Source organism: Panicum virgatum, chromosome 1N, assembly GCF_016808335.1.
Source record: "Panicum virgatum strain AP13 chromosome 1N, P.virgatum_v5, whole genome shotgun sequence".
Taxonomy (NCBI): Eukaryota; Viridiplantae; Streptophyta; class Magnoliopsida; order Poales; family Poaceae; genus Panicum; species Panicum virgatum.
In genome coordinates, this window is record NC_053145.1 from 61,284,561 (window position 1) to 61,305,166 (window position 20,606).

General features: G+C 44.4%; 4 protein-coding genes and 1 long non-coding RNA gene across 13 annotated transcripts; 3 read left to right on the plus strand and 2 right to left on the minus strand.

Annotated features, from left to right (window-relative positions):
- Positions 1-484: 484 nt before the first annotated feature.
- LOC120657243 (HVA22-like protein a) lies at positions 485-3,800 on the plus strand. Its single transcript, XM_039935525.1, has 6 exons — positions 485-759; positions 1,717-1,743; positions 1,850-1,972; positions 2,166-2,406; positions 3,230-3,381; positions 3,516-3,800. The coding sequence occupies exons 1-5, from the start codon at positions 695-697 to the stop codon at positions 3,353-3,355; spliced, it is 582 nt and encodes a 193-aa protein (XP_039791459.1). The 5' UTR covers positions 485-694; the 3' UTR covers positions 3,356-3,381; positions 3,516-3,800.
- A 939-nt stretch (positions 3,801-4,739) lies between these two features.
- LOC120657244 (AP2-like ethylene-responsive transcription factor AIL1) lies at positions 4,740-8,648 on the minus strand. The gene is made up of 9 exons (XM_039935526.1): positions 8,142-8,648; positions 7,381-8,003; positions 7,079-7,161; positions 6,078-6,086; positions 5,881-5,969; positions 5,729-5,802; positions 5,595-5,645; positions 5,409-5,485; positions 4,740-5,318 (listed from the first exon to the last, which is right to left on the minus strand). Exons 2-9 carry the CDS (start codon positions 7,932-7,934, stop codon positions 5,161-5,163), a joined length of 1,095 nt encoding a protein of 364 aa, XP_039791460.1. The 5' UTR covers positions 7,935-8,003; positions 8,142-8,648; the 3' UTR covers positions 4,740-5,160.
- Positions 8,649-10,530: 1,882 nt separating this feature from the next.
- On the minus strand, positions 10,531-13,728 carry LOC120657247 (pentatricopeptide repeat-containing protein At5g04780, mitochondrial-like). Of its 7 annotated transcripts, XM_039935535.1 has the most exons (7): positions 12,207-13,728; positions 11,971-12,100; positions 11,812-11,886; positions 11,404-11,588; positions 11,144-11,333; positions 10,910-10,990; positions 10,531-10,802 (listed from the first exon to the last, which is right to left on the minus strand). In XM_039935535.1, the coding sequence occupies exon 1, from the start codon at positions 13,427-13,429 to the stop codon at positions 12,467-12,469; it is 963 nt and encodes a 320-aa protein (XP_039791469.1). In that variant the 5' UTR covers positions 13,430-13,728; the 3' UTR covers positions 10,531-10,802; positions 10,910-10,990; positions 11,144-11,333; positions 11,404-11,588; positions 11,812-11,886; positions 11,971-12,100; positions 12,207-12,466. The 7 variants fall into 7 exon arrangements, with proteins under 7 accessions (XP_039791469.1, XP_039791463.1, XP_039791465.1 ...); XM_039935529.1 differs by having other exon boundaries at positions 11,144-11,322; positions 11,404-11,886; XM_039935531.1 differs by having other exon boundaries at positions 11,144-11,330; positions 11,404-11,886.
- Positions 13,729-14,698: 970 nt separating this feature from the next.
- Positions 14,699-20,199, plus strand: LOC120657245. 3 transcript variants are annotated; one of them, XR_005668115.1, is made up of 9 exons: positions 14,699-15,600; positions 15,680-15,981; positions 17,027-17,096; positions 17,215-18,080; positions 18,149-18,304; positions 18,402-18,636; positions 18,748-18,787; positions 18,864-18,986; positions 19,541-19,873. XR_005668115.1 is itself a non-coding variant. In XM_039935527.1 (9 exons), the coding sequence occupies exons 1-9, from the start codon at positions 14,895-14,897 to the stop codon at positions 19,895-19,897; spliced, it is 2,886 nt and encodes a 961-aa protein (XP_039791461.1). In that variant the 5' UTR covers positions 14,707-14,894; the 3' UTR covers positions 19,898-20,199. The 3 variants fall into 3 exon arrangements, 1 of the variants encoding a protein (XP_039791461.1); XR_005668114.1 differs by having other exon boundaries at positions 14,700-15,600; positions 18,739-18,787; positions 19,541-20,193; XM_039935527.1 differs by having other exon boundaries at positions 14,707-15,600; positions 18,717-18,787; positions 19,541-20,199.
- Positions 15,988-16,669, plus strand: LOC120657248. Its single transcript, XR_005668116.1, has 2 exons — positions 15,988-16,150; positions 16,402-16,669. It is a non-coding gene; the product is annotated as an uncharacterized LOC120657248 (long non-coding RNA).
- Positions 20,200-20,606: the final 407 nt, after the last annotated feature.

Here is a 20,606-nt window from a genome sequence, read left to right on the forward strand (position 1 = left end):
CCTTTTTGATATTACATACTCCCTCCGTCTCAAAAAATAAGTCATCTTTGGAATTTTAGGATAAATTAACAAGAAAGTAAAATGACCATGTTTACCCTTATTTATTATTTTTATTTGGCGCTGATTGATTCTTACATGCGTATGCACTTTCTAAATAGGGTAAGATGATATTTTTTTGGGATAAAATTTGAATCACTTTTGGACGGAGGGAGTACAGACTTCGATGTACTCAGTTTTTAGACAAAAGGATAAAGACTAGCTCCTCGCAAAAAAAAAAAGACTTGCTCATTTGCAGATGATAAAGTGTACCAGCCCACTAGGATCCGTCCCAACCCAGTATAATTCACGGGCCGAGGCCGTATCGAAGAAACACCCCACGCTGGGCCGAGCGCCGCTGTGCCACCAGCCCACCACAACCCTGGTCAACGTGGTCGGTGGACGAGGGAGACTGAAGGGGAAAAATACTGGCCACGTCAGGCGCCGAGCAAGAGTGCAAGACACAGAGGTTGGTGAAAGCAATCCTCAAAAAAAGAAAGAAAGAAAAGAGGTTGGTGAAAGCGAGAAGAAAGCGAAAGCCGCTTCGCAGATCGCAGGTTCTACCGTTCTAGACCACCGAACCCAGCGGCTCCGCTCAGCGCAAGCCGGCACTCGCATTCCTGTCCTCAGATTCGCTGGGTGTTGGGCGGAGTGCGGAATGGGGGGCGGTGGATCCGGATCTTTCCTCAAGGTCCTGGTCAATAACCTGGATGTTCTCGCCGGGTACGCGCTCCTGATCTCACTCAATCCCTCAGATGCTTTAGCTATCGAGCTGCTTGTCTATGCGTTTCTCGTACGATTCGTGTGATGTGCTGCTGTTTCGCTCGAGGTATAGCATTAAGCCCTGCCAAGTGACCTAGACGGAGCGTGCTCGAGTCATTGAGTGATTTGTGGACAGCAGTGTTGGGAATTTGTGGTTGCGGTGCGTACAGTGGATTGTGCTTGGGCTCAGGGTTTTTCGTTCAGCAGAGGTTGTTCATTCTAGTAGTGGTATTAGGAAACGACTTGTTTCGCATGTGGTGAGTGGTTGCGAAGCTACCCAAAGACCTGCAGAGCATGACTGTAACGAACATGTGGCCTTCCAGATTAGGACTCCAGCATTTGGTCCTGGAACGTGAGTGTTAAATTTCCAACAAAAGAGAGAGAGAGAGAGAGAGAGAGAGAGAGAGAGAGAGAGAGAGAGAGAGAGAGAGAGAGTAAAACGCCCCTTGATTATTGCTATTCCTGACCAAGGTTATGCAAAAACTTTGGAAAGCACATAAGATCAGCCAGATGGATGCTGACATTTAGTTAGTGATGTTGACGTTCTTTTCTTTTAGATCAGGGAGCTAGTGATGCTGATGTTCTTTCCTTTTAAAACAGGAAATCTTTGCCGATAGTCTGCCTTTCCTTCTACATAATGATGGGTTTTTAAGCTAGTAATAGCGCTATTGATTTTACTTCTACAGAACTTACTAGAACTTTCAGATGCGTAAGTCATACAACCAGGGTAACTTCTCCTTGGCTAGAACATGATAATACATAACCAAATGGTATCCAGTGGTTACTAAATGTGATAGCCTTTTAATTATGGTTAGCTTTGTTTCTGTCCGTTAAGTGTCATTTAAACATAGTTCCGTTTTTTCGAAGTTACTGAATGCTCACCTGCAATTTGAATCCTCTATTCGTTTTTCTTTGCAGGCCTCTAGTTTCACTTGCATATCCTCTGTAAGTTGATCCGTTCACTTTTTTTTAAAAAAAAAATATATGACGCTGCCCTTCTTTCATTTGATGGTAACTGTTTATGTTGTTCCTCATTGGACATTTTTCACAGGTACGCCTCTGTTAGAGCAATTGAAACAAAATCTGCTGTAGATGATCAGCAATGGCTCACGTACTGGGTATTGTACTCATTTATCACTCTATTTGAGCTCACGTTTGCTCCGGTACTGGAATGGTAAAAGGCAAAAAACTCTCTTCAAATATTTAGTGTCATTCTACAGCCTTGACAAAAGGGCAATGAACAGTAATGCCATGTTTTACTTAATGAATTTATTCGCTGTTCACCTTCTGTGGTTTAGTTATGTGCTTCTTGATTTGCTGTTACCAAGGGATGAGTGGATGTGCTTACTACCGGCTCATGTTTGCAGGCTTCCTTTCTGGTCTTATGCAAAATTGTTTTTCAACTGCTGGTTGGTATTACCACAGTTTAATGGCGCTGCACATGTGTACGAGCATTTTGTGAGGCCAATGATTGTAAATCAGCAAGTTGTAAACATCTGGTATATTCCAAAGAAGGGTGAACCAGAGAGGCCTGATGATGTGATTTCAGCTGCACAGAGATACATTGAGCAAAATGGGTCACAAGCATTTGAGAATCTTGTTAACAAGGTATTATCTATTTCCTGGTAAATTTTACCATTCTCACACTTGGCACTGTTTGTTTGTGACAGTGATGCTGCCTCACCGGTTAATGATAGTGCAGTGCAATTTCTGTTATGCAGACTATAAAGTTTCAGTTATCAAGTGTCAATGTCTTCTATAAAAGATTGCATTAGTGATTTCCCACATCCTAGAGCTTTTATACATAATTACAAGGATTTATTACCAAAAGTCCAAAATTGAGTTTTAAGTTGGGGCTAAGTAGCTAGGTTGCTTCTGGGCTTTATCTTGCAGAAACTCAGCAAAGAGGATCCCAAAAAGTGAGATAAATTACAGTTTGACTAGCTTGTGGACTTGTGGTGCTCCCCTTAGCTAGGTTCACTCTAGCAGCTTTTAAGCATTATTCAGTAAATTTGCTTGTTGAGCTTAACCCAAGAGAGTAAGAGACAAGACTGAATAAGTTGGCTTGTTTAACTCAACACAAGAATAATTTGGCTTGTTGAACTGAACAAAACTGGATAAGTTAGCTTGTTCAGCTTTAAAGCAGAACTGGATAAGTTGGCATGTTGAGCTTAGCACAGTCAAAGGAACAGCTCTTAGCATGCATTATTTCTTTTATCCTGTTACCTAAAAAGTAGAAACATTTTATACTGCTGTTAAAATCATCAGGCTATCGCACATCCTAATCTGCAAAAACTGTCAGTGCACCAGCTTAGTCTCTTTTCAGTTTTGTAGCTATCATCTTATTCTCTCTTTTTTTTCACTCTAGCGAATCCTTTCGTTGAATTTAGGGATGCATGGAACATAACTATTTTCTTATTCACTCGTGCAGTTTAAAAGTTCAAACCCAAGACGGTCAATACTGGAGGAGGTAGAGGTTGAAAGGAGAGCCAGGATTCAACGAGAATCCGAAGCAAGGGAAGCTAACCCCTTCTTCAATCCAGATTACCGATACTAGGCAGCCCCTTTGCTTTTAGTTGCCAGGTGAGCGTAGCTGCATAATTTATGTCCATCTGCACCCTTGCTCTTTTGCTCAAAGTGCTATGCCCATTTGGCCCTTTGCAGAATAAAAACTTACATAATTTTCTGTGGCTATGATAATTGGGAACTGAATGCAGGAATCTATATGATCAGTTCGAGGGAAGATGTATGGACATTAGGACTGGCATTTTGCACCTACTGTGAATCAATAATAAAATTGTGTAGCTTGGACAACCATGATTGTTGTAAATATGTTCTAGTGTTGAAACTCATTGTCATGCAATGGTCATGTCATGAATCTGTCATGTCACTGAAAATTATGTATTCAGTATTCATGCCACCAGACACTAGGTTTGTGACTCGGTGGTTCTATGGAGGCTGTGCATGATCCGGTGAAAAAGATTGTTCTTCCCCTTATCTGATGTAGATGCGGATCGTGTGGCAGGGCCATGTGAACATGTGAGGTTGAGATATAATCCGAGTGGTTTGGAGGTCACACGTGAACATATTGCAGCAATCAAACTTCTGAGACAAGGCTCTCTCAATTGTTTTGGAGTAGGCTGCAGCAGAAATAGAAGCTCCAAAGTCGTAGATTGACAGGGTATCTGGAGAGATCAACCAGTGTCCAATGAAGGCTTTGGTTGAACCGATTGGTTCGTTGGGAATCGCCTCTAGTTTCGGTTGCAGGTGGTGGTGAGCGTCGCATTCAGCTAACCGAAGCACACCTGAAGTTCACGCGAGGCTACGGCGTCGCGACACCGGTCTGGACAGAGCCCACAAGCTCCAAAATATCCGCCGCTGCTCTGAGGCCTCACACTGCCGCGCTCCTCCGGATGACCAGATCCCATCTTGCCGGGATGCCGGTGGTCCTCGCACCGTTCATTTTCACAAAAACGCTCACGCGCAGGCCTCCAACCAACCATCAACCACGACCGCCATGCAGCTTCCTTTCCTACACGCGGTGATGCTATTCGGCCACCGGCCCACCACTGCTGTTTCAACAACCCGGAACTGCAGAATGCACATCAGCAGCAGTATTCCCGGGACGGCGACGTATAAACCACACCTGCTGCGCCGAACATCAAGCATCGAGCATTCGAGCGTGATGGTGTTGCTCCTGACACGCCGCGTCCATGGTCACAAGGGTCTGGGATACAGGATACGCTTCTGCTCTGCGAAATGGTCGCTGCCGTCCCCTCCAGATAAGGATGAAACTTCCACGGCTCTGCGAACAGCCGTGGGGAGGCGGTAGGCATGAATACAGAATGGACGTAACTGCAGTCGAGGGGGCAGTAAACATGAAGCAGCAAGCATGGAAGGTAAAAGAGTGGCGAATATGAAATGCTCCCAGGTAAAATGCATTCCATCGAATCATAATCGAGTACCATTCTTCTGAAACATTCGAGGAACAACGTTCAGTCTGACAGGACGAAGCAACCGGAGCAGAACAGGGACATTGACTATGTCTTTAAAAAAAAACATTGACTATGTAACATTTCCAGAATGAGCAATCTGACAAAACGAAGCTATCAAGACAGAACATGACCATTGATACGGTAACATTTCCAGAAGGATCTATCCTACAAACCCTATGATACATGCTCAAAATCCTCATTACATCATTTTTGCTAGGTGATCGAATAACTGTAAGCTTAAGACTTGAAAGCAGAAAATATTGAAAAAATGCAACCAGTTCTTCTATCTGTATGTACCACTAAGTTCCAAATCTGTCTGGGCAAATCCGCTCAATAGACGACACCGCCGCATCGATGTTCCAAGTTATTATTCTGGCTTCGACATGAGCAGCCTCAAGCCTTCCCCTTCTATACAATGCATACCTTTGTCAACATAGTTGCTTCGGTCAAAGTTGGTCACAGCATTTTTGCCACGTATCTCGATGGCAGCAATATCATAAGCCTCCGCAGCTTCTTCCTCAGTTTCTGATTCAAAACATAAGAAAAATCATTAGTACACTCAATTGAGTTAGTTTTCAAAAGCATGGGCATTATCAAAATTGTTATGCAGCATACTGAATGTTCCGAGGTATATGTCTCTAGTTCCAGCAACCAGTCCTATGCGTGCTTGCCATCTCCCGTCTTTCTGCCTTCTGTCATGTGACAAAAGAGTAGCTTATCTTTAGTGATTTTACAAAAGAAAAATAAAGGGTGACCCTTTGAAGTTTGACCAAGATGGGTAAAAGGAAAAAGAGAGGTAACCTTGTCACTCCTCTATAAATAGAAGCCCCTCTTGAAAAGCAGCTGCTCCTCCTGCAAGAAGAAACAATATTCTTGCTGCAGTCAAATCTCTAAGCAATCATACAGACAGGTTATGGGTAAGATTGATAACATACCTTCTCAAATATGTCACGCATTCCTCTCGAGATAAGTCCCTTATGTCCTCCAGCTCCTTTTCGTACAGTGAAATCTGGAATGATTCCGACACATAAGATAATGTGATTGACATATATCACACTTAAAACAAAGAAAAGAGGGAAGAACTTGCCGGAAAGTTTAGTCTTGTATTTTGACCCCAGTATTTAAGAGCTGCAACATCATAAGCCCTAGCAGCTTTCTCCTCAGCATCATAACTTCCTGCAAGGTAGGAAATTTGGGGGTAATGATCAAACCCTAACACAAGAACTGGGAAGGAAACGAACAAGCAATAGTTACCTATATAAAACTTTCCAAAAAAATAGTTACCTAGATAAACTGAAGTGTCGTCACATGAGAACACCATCGCAAGAAAGAAATTGTTAGTAACATGCCACAAAAAAAAAACTACATATAATTTCTATAGAAAGGAAATAATAGAAAAGCTATAAGGTCCAGAAAAGCTATACATACCATAGATAGAAAAGAGTTGCTACAAGGCATAAGTAATTAATTAACTACGAAATTCTCATGATCATTTAACAGAGGGACTCAGGTCCTTAAAAAAATTATTTAGTACGTGGAGGAAGAGTTTGATTGGTCATGCAAGAACGAATTTTAATAAAGGATGCAGCATCTTTTGCAGTTATGACTAATTGTTTACTTCAACAAAAGAACGACATCTATTAAGAGTATGTAGCTAGAACTTAGAAAACAGAGATCCAGAGATATTTGAAAGGCGGTGAAATGTGAGATTTAACTAGGTGCACAGAAAACTATTCGCCACAACTAAATGTATACCGAGCTACTTTTGCTGTATATTGATGGTCGCCCAAGTGTGCAATGCCAACAATAGTAATTAAAAGGATCAGAATAAGGCACAGAACAATCTTAATGAGCAGGTGGAGAACTTGGACAGATGAGAGTTATATGATACCAAAAAAAAAAACTTCAGTGTTGACCCGACAATGAAAGAAACATAACATTTGTAAGTATTCTATGACTGAGTGTAGTTTGTGCTAAGTGAAATGCGGCCTGGAGAGTGCTATACAAAATTGTGCTCTTCTATTAACAGGAAACAATCCTAGTCATGTTCTACCACTGCAACAGAACATACTACTCATGATAATCGCACGCTGATAGATAAATGAGAACAGACTGAAATAAATGCGGGAAACAGCATGCCATAAACGACGTTCCATGGCATGTTTCTATATCTGGCAATGTTGTATTAATTCATATTTGCTAATAAAAGCAGTAATGGTTCAGTATATAACGATTAGATGAAACGCCTCACACTATCCGTTAGACAGTTAAAAATAAACGTGTACCTTGTTTCCCTTTTCTTCTACGTCCTTCTACTCTGCAAGAACTGTCCCACAAATGAGCTTCATATTTCCCACTCCATCTATGCCTGCACATATGGATGCTTCGTTAGCAAGTCCGTCCCAATATGCTTGGAGCAGAAAAAGGTATATTTATTAAATTAGAAACAGATGCTTCTTTAAAATCCATCCCAGTATGCTTAGAGCAGAAAAAGGTACATATATTAAATTAGCAACGCGACAAAATCAATCACGTTATTTTGTTTCCGCTTGACAATTTCAAATTAGGACACGCCCGCCAAGCTCACCTGGTCACACCATGGAAACTTGATGATCGAGAACCAGCAGGTCGCACTGCAGAAATGCCAGCAGAAGGAACTATTGCGCCCTTCTCTTCTGTACACCCTGCCTCTGTCATAGGGACAGGATTAATAGAGTCGCCAATTTCATCTGCAGGTTCATCCTTCTTGACAATACAGAGGACCTGAGATCTCTCATCATCATCACCGTAACCAGCATGCCCTTCATTTCCCACCACAGTAACCAAGGCAGCCTCATCGGCAGGTTTCTCACGACCTTCAACTTCACTTTCATAGTCCACTTGCTCACACTTGGGCAGCTTCTTCTGATCAGTATCACTGGGTTGCTCTGGCTCCCCAGTTCTTGAATCCTTGGTTCCTGACACCCCTGTGCCATGTATCTCACCATTCTCCAGAGTCCTCCTCGCCTCCACAGGAACGGGTGGCACCGTATTCAGATTGATAGAGTGGCTCCTCTCTATCGTACCCTCATCCCCCGATTCCCTCGCCGCCTTTTCCTCCATTTGCTTCCCAAGATTAACACCTTCCTCCGATTCCTCCATCTAATACGGGAGACGAAAACAACTCCTAGAACCCTAACAATCTATCTACCCCCCCTATTCACAAACCACCTGCAAGGAGGGAGATGAAAGAACATGGCAAACGAAAACTGCATAGTTAGATCCGAAGAACCATAGAAAAAAAAACCACGAGGAAACCTAAAATCTGCTAGAATCGGGTAATCCAGGAAAGCGGTGGAAAACCAGCACCTTTGAGCCGCCGCCCGCAGCCACGCCGGGATTGACGGGGAAGCCTCCGGACGACGATTGAACCCTAGCGGCGTGGGTATTCAACACCGGAGCGGCAGCGAAACTGCAACTTCCACGAGGCAATCGGCCATCGACTATCGAGGCAGGGAATTAATAGGGGTGCGGGCGAATGACGCCGGCTTGGGCAGGAAGCGACGAGCACCAGCGCGGAGAGGGGCGGGCGGCTCCGGCTTAGTGGAGAGTGATGCGAGAAACAACGAAAATTTTTCTCGGGCAAATCGAGAGAGGGGGGGGGGGGGGGCAGGGAGAGGACGAAAGAATCGCAGGATAATTTCGCTCTTGCTCCGGCGGATTTACCTAATCGCCCGCGAGCGGAGCACAATCTGGGATTGCTAGCTAAGCCCACCCGCAGGCTGCCGCACTCTGGCGCCGCTGCTGCTGAGGACGTCAGCGAATAGGTAATTAGGGCGCGTTTATAATTCGGTTTCCTTGGGATTAATCGGGTGATTAAGCGCGAGCAAATTGCGGGGGCGTTTGCTTTGTGCGCGACGCCCCTCGTGATGCGTGCCAGCCTGGGGGACGGACAGGGGCGGCCGGCGGCGCGTGCACGGAGGCCCGGCGCGACGGCGTGAGGACGTGGACGGCGCGGATTCCGTATGTGGACTGCGGGGTCGATCCGCGCCGTTTGGGGCTGACGGCGGTGGGGCGGCCTGGAACGCTCTAGGGCGGGTGGGCGGGAGCGATCTCGAGGCGTCCCACGGGCGCGTGGGGCGTTGGACGGCTCAGAGCGGCGGACGGTTCAAGGGGGTCGCCATCTTGCGGCTACGGGTGTCAGTGGGACCGACTGAGGTAACATTTGGTTCGTGGACTCAAATATACTACTCCACACAGGCCGTGTTTGGTTCCACGCGCAAAAATTTTTGGGTTAGAATCTTGTTAATTTGAAGTACTAAATGAAGTATATTTATAAATCTTTTTCATAGATGTGTTGTAAATCGCGAGACGAATCTAATGATACTAATTAATTTATGATTAATTAATAATTAGCGAATGGTTTCTATAGGATCACTGTTGCAAATCATGGCTTAAGTAGGCTCATTAGATTCGTCTCGCGATTTACAGCCCATTCATGCAAAAAGTTTTGTAAATAGACTTCATTTAGTACTCCATGCATGTGTCGAAACATTCGATGTGATGTTTTTTTACGTTTACGGGGTTTATGAGGTGTGATCTAAACAGGGCCACAATAGCATATGCCAAATCCCAAAATCATAGCTTTTCAAAAAAAATCCCAAAATCATTGATGTAATATTGATGTTTCTTCGATGTCTGTACAAGTAAGGTTCACGTTAAAAATACCAAGGAGAGGAGGAGTTTTGAATTAATGAATTTCAATGTACCAGATGTTATCCTGGTATTGCCGTATTGGTTCGGCTGGCGATACTCACTGCTCTGCATCGTTCATCCTGTATATAGCCCACTAAAATGATAGAATAGATTCTAAGAATGTACCATTCAAGTTGTTTAAAGTTTTTGTCAATCGTGTGAATCACTGCGTTCAGCAGGCAGCTCCAGCTCCAACCCAACAGTATTTTCTTCTCACACCACTCCAGCCACCAGCTCTAACTCCAGCCAGCCCAACAGTATTTTTCTCTCACACTATTTCAGCTCCAGCCTTCAACTCCAGCCTGCCGAACGCTGTGAATATCTTGAGAGATTTCAAGAAGACCTTCTACATAAAAGTGTCATATCACTCATAAGAGAATGTCACTCATAAGAGTACGCCAAAATTTGATGTCATGGCAGAGTTATTTACGAGGAGAGGAGGAAGAGTTTCATATAATAAGAGGAGTGTTATCATGACACTCTATAATACAATACCAAATTTCTAGTTTTGGTAACAGTTTTTTAGTAACAACTAGAAACGCCACGCAGCCTTGCTGCGCGAGACCTGGTTTGTACCATTTATTTGTATTATTTGAAACTTTATTTGATACATGGAAGAAAAATGTAATTAGATTGATATAACAACTAAAAGAATTTGTACATTGTACCCAAACAGCTTGTAAGTTTGTGTGGCTAGCTGCATTCATATCTCCACAGTTATGATGATTGACCGACTACTACTTGTATGACATTCATGTACATTAGACAGGTCTTTGAGATTGCCCATTGTAATCTGCTAACTTAGAAGATTTGACGCAAATGCTCCAACAACTTCTAAGTAATATCTTCCTTGTTTGGACATCAAAGTGAGTCTGAAATTAGAAACTTCTAAGAACCCACCTGACGAACTACATCATTTTTCCTTTTGTTGATTTGGTTCCCAAGTTGAAAATAAATCGCATGCGGTGCATGTGCAAGAAAAGTAAATATATTTTAGATTTGGTAAGACGATGGGATAAGCTCTGCTTACCATTGGTATCAACTATTAAATAGTTACTGTGTAATGTACATATCCTTACAAAGCGGATTGGCAAATTCTAAGAGCATGCGAGGACAACTTTGGTTCTCCACAGAGTAAATGCAGGAGTTTGATATGGCACCGTCCGAGCTATGTCATCATCTGAACTGTCATCTAAACTGCTGTCATTATCAAGAACTGTTCGTTTTGATGGCCCTGACGGCCCTGGCTCTGGCCCAGGTAATGCCTCCTTATCCCTGTATTCATGTTCCATTTGATCAAATATTGAATTTTGTAAATGTCAGTTTCACTGGTTAAACTCTAGATGCAGCGGTGGAGCACATCGCGATATAAATTAGTTTACCTGAAATATTTTCCCGAGAATTTTCAAGGCCGTTGCTCGGGCCTTTAGATCCTCTTTCTTGACATTGTTTTCGTAAAGCACCTAAATAAAAACCCCATTAAATAAAATAAGCTTGGTGTGCAGACAGTTTCAACAGATGAATCTAGAATAGAAAAGTACTCATAGTCCAGACAGTTGTAGGCACTACTTAGTACTTATCATACCGTATGTAATCAGATACCTCAAGATACATACTATTTCACAAACATGCAGGAGAGTCATTTCAATTTCCACAACCTTCAGCTTCCACAGTGAGGTCATCATCAGATCCTTGTTCATCCTCATCTGAAAGTCAACATCCTACTCCGTGGCATTGCCATCCTTGTTACTCTGCCGGCAGGCGTCCTCTTGCAACTGCAACAGTTGCAGGGCTCCTGCATTTCTCCTCTTGCTCTCATCAGTTAGCAATTTTAATCAGCAGAGCACAATCCACTACGGGAAAAAAAGTTGCTCACCTTTTGCTGCTGTGATCTGTGACTTCCATAGGTGCCCCTTGTTCCTGACCCACTCAGCCACGAATGGCACTCGTAGGTACATGGCCTTCTTGCCAAGCTCCTTTGCTGCATGTCGAGAATACACATATCCGATGGTGCGAAGCTTTTTGGATCAGAAAGCGCAAATCATGCTTGTCCATTCAGAACTACAAAGTTGTCAAATTTTCAGGGCCACCTCTTATATACGCTGGTAGTATATGCATTGTGGGATCTAGCTTAACCAATGTAGCGTGTTATCAAGGGAGCTTTCATATTACTTAGTTTATGTATGATGGGATTTTTATCTACAAACAATTCATCTTTTACATAAACTACATTCTGAATGTGGCTTCTTTTGCTGTTGTTAATGTTTCTTTCCTGTCCACACACCATTTGATGTTAGCTCCTTTGCTGCATGTCAAGAATACATATATCCGATGGTGCGAAGAATATCCAGTCCAGATGCTGCAAATGGACATTTTTTTCACAGTGAGTTGAATGCTAGACAACATAAAAGTACAAATGGTTTAATAGGATCAGAAGATTGACAAGTGCTGGAGAGCCTCTTCGCCTCAGCTTCCACACGATTAGCGAATCCTTCTTTGTCACCACGAACATATTGGGAGAGGAATTCCTTGAGGAATCTAGCTAGCTTTTCCTCTCTTTCCCTTTGTACATTCTTGAACAGAATAAAAATAGAATGAGACCAACATTATTATATCAAAATGTGGAGTGTCTAAATATCATTAGTGCAGAAATAGCCTGCCTCCTCGGTCAATTCTAACCTTGAGCCTGTCCTGAAGCTTTTAGGGGTTGTCGTTGTCGGTTGTCATCTCAGTGGAGGCCATTGTTGCCATTGCAAGATGACCAATGTAGTCCTCGAACAGCTCGCTCCCGAAAAGGAGGGTGAAAAAAACAGTGCCATCCAGTATGTTGTCCCTGAAATATTTGACAACCGAGATTGATCCATTGTATAGGACCATCCTGGAGACATTAGCTCAATTTACTCGACTCTCGGAGTTCTGAAGTTCCAATTGCTGCTGTGTTATACCATCCTCTCATTTTCATTCTTCTTTTTGGAAAATATCAAATGCCAAGAAAAGAAGGCATGATATTGTCCCTTCAATTGTAACCAGCTGTACCCACCATCTTTCTTAAGGCTAGCTCCTTTCATCAGTATTCTTATCTCAGCAGCATCTTTCCATTTACCACAAGATGCATACATGTTCGAGAGTAGCACATAGCCCGCTGTATTATCTTTCTCCAACTCATGAAGTTTCATTGCTGCCCTCTCACCTATCTCCTTGTTGCTGTAAGTGTTGCAAGCACTCAGAAGAGCTGACCATGCACTTGCTTCAAAGTTACTTGGAACCTTCATGAGAAGCTCTTCGGCTTCTGTCAAACGATCAGCTCGAGCTAGGACATCAAACATGCAGGTGTAGTGCTTCTGTTTAGGTGGGATGCCATGTGCTTGCATTGCTTCAAAATAATGTATGGCTTGTTCCACCAAATCACTGTGGGAACAAGCAAATAAAATAGCTAAAAATGTATGCTCATTCGGTGATATTCCATTTGCCATCATATTCTCGAACAACAAAATAGAATCTTTTGCAAAGCCATTTTCTGCAAGTCCCTGAACCATGGCAGTCCAAGTGATACTATTTTTTTCAGGCATTTGATAAAATATCCCCTTGGAGCTGTCCAAATCCCCTGACTTGGCATACATGTCACTTAGTGCAGCTCCCATAAAGATGTTATGTTCGATTCCAAGCTTGACAATCTTAGCATGAACCATCTTGCCCACCTCTAAAGAGCACAAGTTTGCGCATGCAAGAAGAACACTTGACAGGGTAATTTCTCCCGGAATCTGCCCGGAAGCCGACATTGCACTGAAATATTTTAGTGCATCAACAAATCGTCGATTTTCTGCGTAACCAGAAATCATTGTGTTCCATGAAGCTGCGTTCCTTGCAGGCATATTCTTGAAGAGCTCATCTGCTTCCACCATTTTGCCGTTCCAACTATAACCAGAGATAAGAGAGTTCCAGCATACTATATTCTTTTGTGCGAGAGAATGAAATACATCATCGAGACTTCGAGAGGGGAAAAAACTCAGATTGCCAGGACAACACGCATTCACTCCGCTAAATCGAGTCGCTGTCCAGCAAGAACATGGACGGAATCAAGCTGCAGTGAGGACCTGGAATTTCTCGGCCGCCTGCGGGTCGTTGGGATTCTTGTCTGGATGCACCTGCCTCGCCTGCAGCGGGGGCGAAGCCTGCGCGCGGTGCCGTGTTGCCCTGCGCGGCTGCGCCTCTCCCCTCGCTCTGTCCCTCCCCTCTCTCTCCTTCTCTCTCCTGCGCTAGTTGGATCCGGCGGCAGCAAGCCGGGAGCAGGCGGCCGGAGGTCGGGCCAGCGGCGGGTGAGGCCCCGTGGCGCGCGGGCGGCGGTGGCCGGCTCGTGGCGGCGCTCCCCATTCCCCCGCGCTTTCCTGGCGTCCGAGTCGAGGAGAGCCGGCGGCGTGCGAGGCCGGCGGCGTAGGGGCGCGGCGGCGAGCTGCAGGGCGGGACTCCTGTGCGAGGACCGGGCCTCGTGATGCGCGGAGGCCGGCCGGCGCGTGGGCCGGCGGCGGCCGGCGCATGCGGGGGGGGGGGGTGGTTTCGGCCAGCGGCCGCGAGGAGCGGGCCGCGGGGAGGAGGGCCTCGCCCAGCCGTCGGTTGTTGGTCGCCTGGACTGCGGGTTGATTTCAGAAAACTTTAGGGGTTTATTGGGAAAAATTCTGAGAGAAGATAGTGGATGGCGGGTTGTATTTCTAGGAAGTTCGAGGTCTTTTGTGCAAAATGACCGGAAACGCAAGATCTGGCCCGTTCGTCCGGCCGATCCGACGACTGAGAAAAGCTGGCGACGTGGCCTGCTTCTCTGGTCTCGGAATTAGCCGAGAATCGTAGGGTAAGATACAATAACAATTTTCACTGGAATTGGTGTAATAGTAGTTATACATATTCTATCCAACATATGAGACTACCTATTCGTGCAGAATTTGATAAACCAATTGCAGGTCGGAAGAGATTAGAGAGAAATAAAGATTGCTTGGTCATTTCACGTTCTTATTATCATATTATTAAAAAATAAACAAGTAATTAAGGTGTTAATAACACCGACGATAATTTAACCAAGACAATATTGACGGTGGCAAGTTTTGCTAAAAAAAATCAATTACAGTGCAAAAGTCCCAATTTCTCTCTCTATGCGCCGCCCTCTCCCATTCTTCCTCCCTCTCCTCCCCGCCGCCCGTTTTTGCGCCGGGCCGGCTCCGGCACCGCCGCCGCCGCGACGAGTCGACCACCCCACCTCCTCCTCTCCCGTCCCCCGGCCGCAGCTCGCTCCCTTGATCCCCCCCCCACCCCCAAGGGATCCCCTCACCGCTCATTCTGCTTCGATCCGACGATTAGGGTTTCGCCCGCTCGCCGCCGATGAAGGGCGGCCGCCTCCACCGTCCGGAGCCGCCGCAGAACCATCTCGCCACGGCGGCGGCGGCGGCCCCAGCCCCCAATCCCGCTGATGACTGGGTTGACGGCTCGTGGACGGTGGACTGCTCCTGCGGCGTCACGTTCGACGACGGCGAGGAGATGGTCAGCTGCGACGAGTGCAGCGTGTGGGTGCACACGCGGTGCGCGCGCTACGTACGCGGCGTCCACACCTCCTTCTCGTGCCACAAATGCCGGAGGTCTAAGCGCGCCCCTTCCTCTGCCGACGAGGCCGAGGTTGCAGAGCTCCTAGCCGAGCTGCCCACCCACCGCCCGCCCCCGCTGTACCGCCGCTGGGCCGAGGTTCCGCTGCCCGCCCGCGTCCACGTCCACGGGCTTCCGGGCGGGGGCGACGCTGCCCTGTTCCGTGGCGCCCCGGCCTTCTCCGCCGCCCTGTGGCGCTGCGCCGGCTACGTTCCCAAGAGATTTGGCTTCCGCTACTGCGAGTTTCCCTCCTGGGCTGATGACAACGATGGTGCTGATGCTCTGTTTGCGCTGGCTAGAGAGAAGCCCAGGGAGATGGCTGATGCTGTTTTGATAGACGTTGAACCAAAGAAGGAGAAGCATTACGTCCGGAGCCTAAGCTGTCGTGGCAAGAAGGTTGAGGGCGATCAGCAAGCAATGCCTCCTCTGACCGAGGCTAAGAAGAGAGGTGATGGTTTGGGCATGATTTCTTGTCTAATTGCTGCATGTTTAGATATATGTTTAAGTGTGTTCCCTATGTGTTGCAGATCGTGATAGTTGGAAGGATGGGTGTCAGCAGAGTGGGGCCTGTGCCATGCGAGATGCCACACGTGAGGATCGTCATGCTGAAGCAAATATGGCAAGTTCTGATTTACAAACTGTTAAAACCAAGAAGAAGATGGAGGAATCCGTGGAGCTATGTGGGGAGAAGAAAAGCTCGGAGCAAGTTCCTGGGATGCTGAGCAAGGATGACAAAAAGGTTCCGATGAAATTGGAATTCTTATCTGGAGTTAGAACTAAATCATCCATGGCAGAACAAGAAGTGCACTCAGGATTCATTGGAGTAGAGGTTAGTATCTGACATATGAATATTGCATAGGACTGAATATGTCGCGTAATTGTATGATTGGTAGATTTATTTGTTTTGTCGCAATAGCATAGTTGTACTGTTTCTACTCTATGTATTTTGGTGGATAATCTCACCCTGGGTCAAGAAAAAAAACCCTCACCAAGATACTGTCTTCAGAGTTACACATGATGCAGGTGGGTGCTGTCCTGGGTAGGGTGGTTATGGATCATGGCCCTAATGGCCCCTTCACAATCTAACCCAGCCATTATTCTTAGCTCACAATTATATAAAATATGAGCACAGCCTTTAAATTATCTAGGCTAAACTTTGAGATCCTGTACCATCCTAGCCCTGGGCAGCTGGCTTTCATGGCCTTTCCTCAAACTCAAATTGAGGGGCCTTTTCGGGGCCTCAGGGGAGGTCTTCCCTCCAGGGCGCAAGACCCCCGCCCCCCAATGGGCCGAATACTTCACAACAAAATGAAATCAGAACATAGATGGAATTCATCATAGTGTTTCCCCCCTCTTAGGATTGATGTATTTTCATCTTGATATATCAACATGTTGTGATAAAACTGTAATGTTCTTATTAATTATTGATGGGTTCATAGTAGTGTATCAGCTGTTAGTTCCCGCGATACAATATATTTTGGTACGACAAAGCACAACAGTTTGCGATCTTACAGTCATCTAACCTTTTTTTCCCATTTTGTACAGCTTTTGAAGTTAGCAACATGTGTGTTGCTATCATATGGGAGATTTAGTTTGCATTGTTAATGACTTAATGTCATTTGAAGCAGTTATTTTTGGTTCTCATGCTTTTTGTTTGAGTACATGTGCATTTACAGTTCCATGGTACATTAATAATGTAGATGTTTCAATAATTTAAAATTTCCGATTTGCCTATGGGTTCTCCATCTAAAACAGCAAGTTCTTTGTGTTTTTGTTATCTGAAGTCCTGTTTATTTTCTTGTTTACTCGACTATGTAACTTAGTTATGACATTATTTGTAATATTTATTTAACACACATGGCGGCACGGTGCAGGTTACCATGCATAAGCAACAATCAGAAGGGGATCATAATGGGGGCTTAAGGTCTAGCATAACGAGTTCAGGTAACTCAACATCCCTAGATACTTAACTGATGCACATATGTTGATGGATATGTAAATGCCTATGAAACTCAGCACTTATGCTTGGAGCCTTCCAATGAAACTATGATTATCCATGCAGGTTCCATCAAAATGCAAGACAAGCAGGACCTTCAGCAGCAACCAAATCGAACTTCAAATATGCAGGATGTTGCTGGTGCACCAGATTCACAGATTGTTCAGTCAAAATCACAGATCATGAAAACTGAGCCTGGTTCCCCGGAAAATGAGAAAGCTGATTGTATCCAGTTAGCAAGTGATAACCATGAAAGCAATAAACAAGGTCTAGGGGATGCTGCTGGTTTTTCAATTGGCCAAAGAGATTCACCCAAACTAACATATGATTCAGTATATCGCGACCATCCAAAATCTGAATCACAAAATCTGATGCACACAGTTGTTGAGCATCCTAGCTCAACTTTGGGTTCTGCAAAAGTTGGTACATCCTTTTCTGGTTCTGTCTCAATACCACGTGAGTTATCACACACTTTGGCATCTAAAGAACCGCCATCAGCAGGTAACAGTGATTGTTCAAAGAAAGGGGAACTGGTCTCACCAACTGACAGCAAACATGATTCTGCAAAGTTTTCTGAGGATAGTTCCCAGGACGTGAGAAGGTGCTCTGAGAAAATTCAACTGAAAGGCTCACTGCCTCCTGCATCAAAATCATCTCAAGTTTGTAGAATGCATGTTTCTACAGTCAAACCTAGATTACCGGTATCAAAGGAACACTCACACAAGATAGCCATCACTGGAGGCACCTCAGCAAGATCATTCCATGGGGAAGTGCCACCACCACAATCTCGTAACAAGGCAGTAGCTTCTAATTCTTCCCAGAAAAAGGACAAGGTCTACCACCGCACTATTAATGTCGCCCAAGAGAGCTCCAATAATTCAGCATCAACTGAGCTGCGAGCATCTGATGCTGCTCCATTGAGTGATGAACAGGTATGAAGTTTGTCCAAACTCCAATCTTAAGTTTAGCTTTTCTCACCTTTTCTTATTTTTTCCTGTAGCTTGCATTATTGTTGCATCAACAATTGAACAGCTCCCCTAGAGTACCGAGGGTGCCACGTTGCCATCAAGCAGCTGGTACACAGATGCTTCATCCAACTGGAGCTAGTGTTTTTTCTAAGCGGTCTTCAGCACATGGAGGAAGGGATCATTCAGCGGTAAGGTTATTAGCACCTGGAGGACATAAAGTTATCTTTACATGTCAGTTCATCATTATTTGGTTTCTAATGTTGTGATGCATCCCCGGGAGTGCAGGTTTTAAAAAAGAGGAACAGAGATGATTCAGTAAAAGATAGCGAGGACACCAAGAGGATAGAAAAAAGACATAGAGATACTAGCACAGAACGTGCTTCTTCTGCGAAAGACTCATGCAGATCAGCAGAAAATGTTGCATCAGAACAGAAAAGTCGTGGTGTCTGTTCAACTGGAGCTGACACTGGTTTAGCAAAGGATGATTCGACCGACAGCAGTGCATCACTCAATTTACTTGGTATGTAGCTCAAACTGCTCAATTCATCTGTTTCTGGACAATGTAAAAGTCTGCGAACGTGCCATATATTCTATGCACAGGATTGATTGATGAAATTATTAGTAAACACAGAAATATATCGTATGGGGAACTCTGTGATGCTGTTCATCAGGTATGTTATTTTTTTTAAATGAACAACTGTCTATATTCTGTGTTATCATACTTCATGTTGATCTATCACTTTCCAGCGTTTAAGGGATTCAAGGAAATCCAGTGGGGGAGATTGTGAGTATCCCAGCTATTTGCACGCCATCAACGATTGTCTTAGGAAGAGGAGGGAGTGGGCTTACCTTGTTGATCAGGCTTCAAAGGTCAGATTCTGGCCTTCATCTTCTCTTATCATTTTATCTGGTTGCACTGTCCTGCATGAATACTCTTGGTATTGCGAACCTCTGTTTTCCTCCTTCCTGATCCTGACCATAGAGGTTTGATTTGGTTTTGTGTTCTAGCATGTGGGGGTGTGTCATTTGGCATGTATCTTGCTATTTGCTAAATACATCTCTCAAGTTTTCAAAGTTCACTTGTAGTATTAACCAAATTAGTTGCCTTCTCTCATGACATGACTATGCTAAGTGACATCATTAGCATGCCTCTAAGCTCCATGCCATTTTCCTGAAACTTGCCTTATGGTGCTTCAGGATAACTGAAGGCAACTAATTTGGATAACTGAAGCCCAGAGGTGTGGGTTTCCAGATATGTCAGAAAATAGTTATCCAAACTGTATTTTGTCCAAAAAATAGCGTCTTGCTGTAGTATTCTTGTCGATACTCACAACTTTTATGGTTTGATAGCTGAATATTTATTTTGTTGATGTTCTTTCTTTAGTTTGATGTTGAAGAATCATTTCAACAAACTTTTGTTTCAGATGAATTCAAATAAGCGGCGAAAAGGGGAAAGCAACTCTTTGTTGGCTGATGTACTGGAAGTAGAGAATGTGAGGAATGGGCCTGAAAGGGATTCAGAGGGGAGTGCTGATTTGCATCAGGAAGACCTTCCTAGAGGCAAACGGAAGTCTCGGAAACGCAGGCGACTTGAGCTCAAAGGTAGGAGAGTCAGGGATACGAGAAAGAGATCCAGCATTGGTTCTTCCTCAGAAGATGCTGCGGCCACCTTATCTGATTCCAGTAATGACAACAATGATACCCTGAACCAAGAAGATAAGTCTGTTGCTCCAGAAATTGATGGTTACATTGAAGCTAAGAGTGCAGATTCAAGTTCGTAGTATCTTGTTGATGCCGCGGTGCTTGTGAATACTTGACCATCCATCTATACATGCTTCGGAAAAAACTGAAATTTTCTACTATATATACATTTGCGCTGCTGTTCGAGTAGATAAATTGTACACTCGATGTTTATCACTGCATGCTTAGTTTAAAAATTAGAACTGTAAAGTTCAGTGAACTTTACAATAGTTCTTATTTATGTTGCCTATTCGATAGTCCTTTTGAATTCATTGTCATCATCGGAGTGCAGTGTATTGCTTTCTCATATATCACTAATATTTGGTTAAAGCACTTCGTTTTCTGTACATTTCCTTGTATGATTTATGAAAGCATGCAAGTTTTGTTATTAGGCTATATGCATTAACACAGGCTGCGACACAAGACAGGACCTCAGAAGTTTTGAAAACTGGAAAGCACAAGTGCATATAAATTTGACATATATTTATGATGCTCGTGTTCTCAATTCGCTAAACTTAAATATAGCACCTATATAAATTTGTTCCTAAGCTGTTATTAAATCCGGTAAAATTGTGGCCGTTACTCGATGTTGTTTTGATATGGTGTCACAGAACAGTCCAAAAAATACTGATCAAGTGCACTAATCTACCATTTAAGCTTAATTCTTAGTTATTGCACTCAACCAGCACACCCAGACTGCCTGCTGTAATCCGGATCGATTACACGGGAACTCTCGCCAAAAGACGAGCA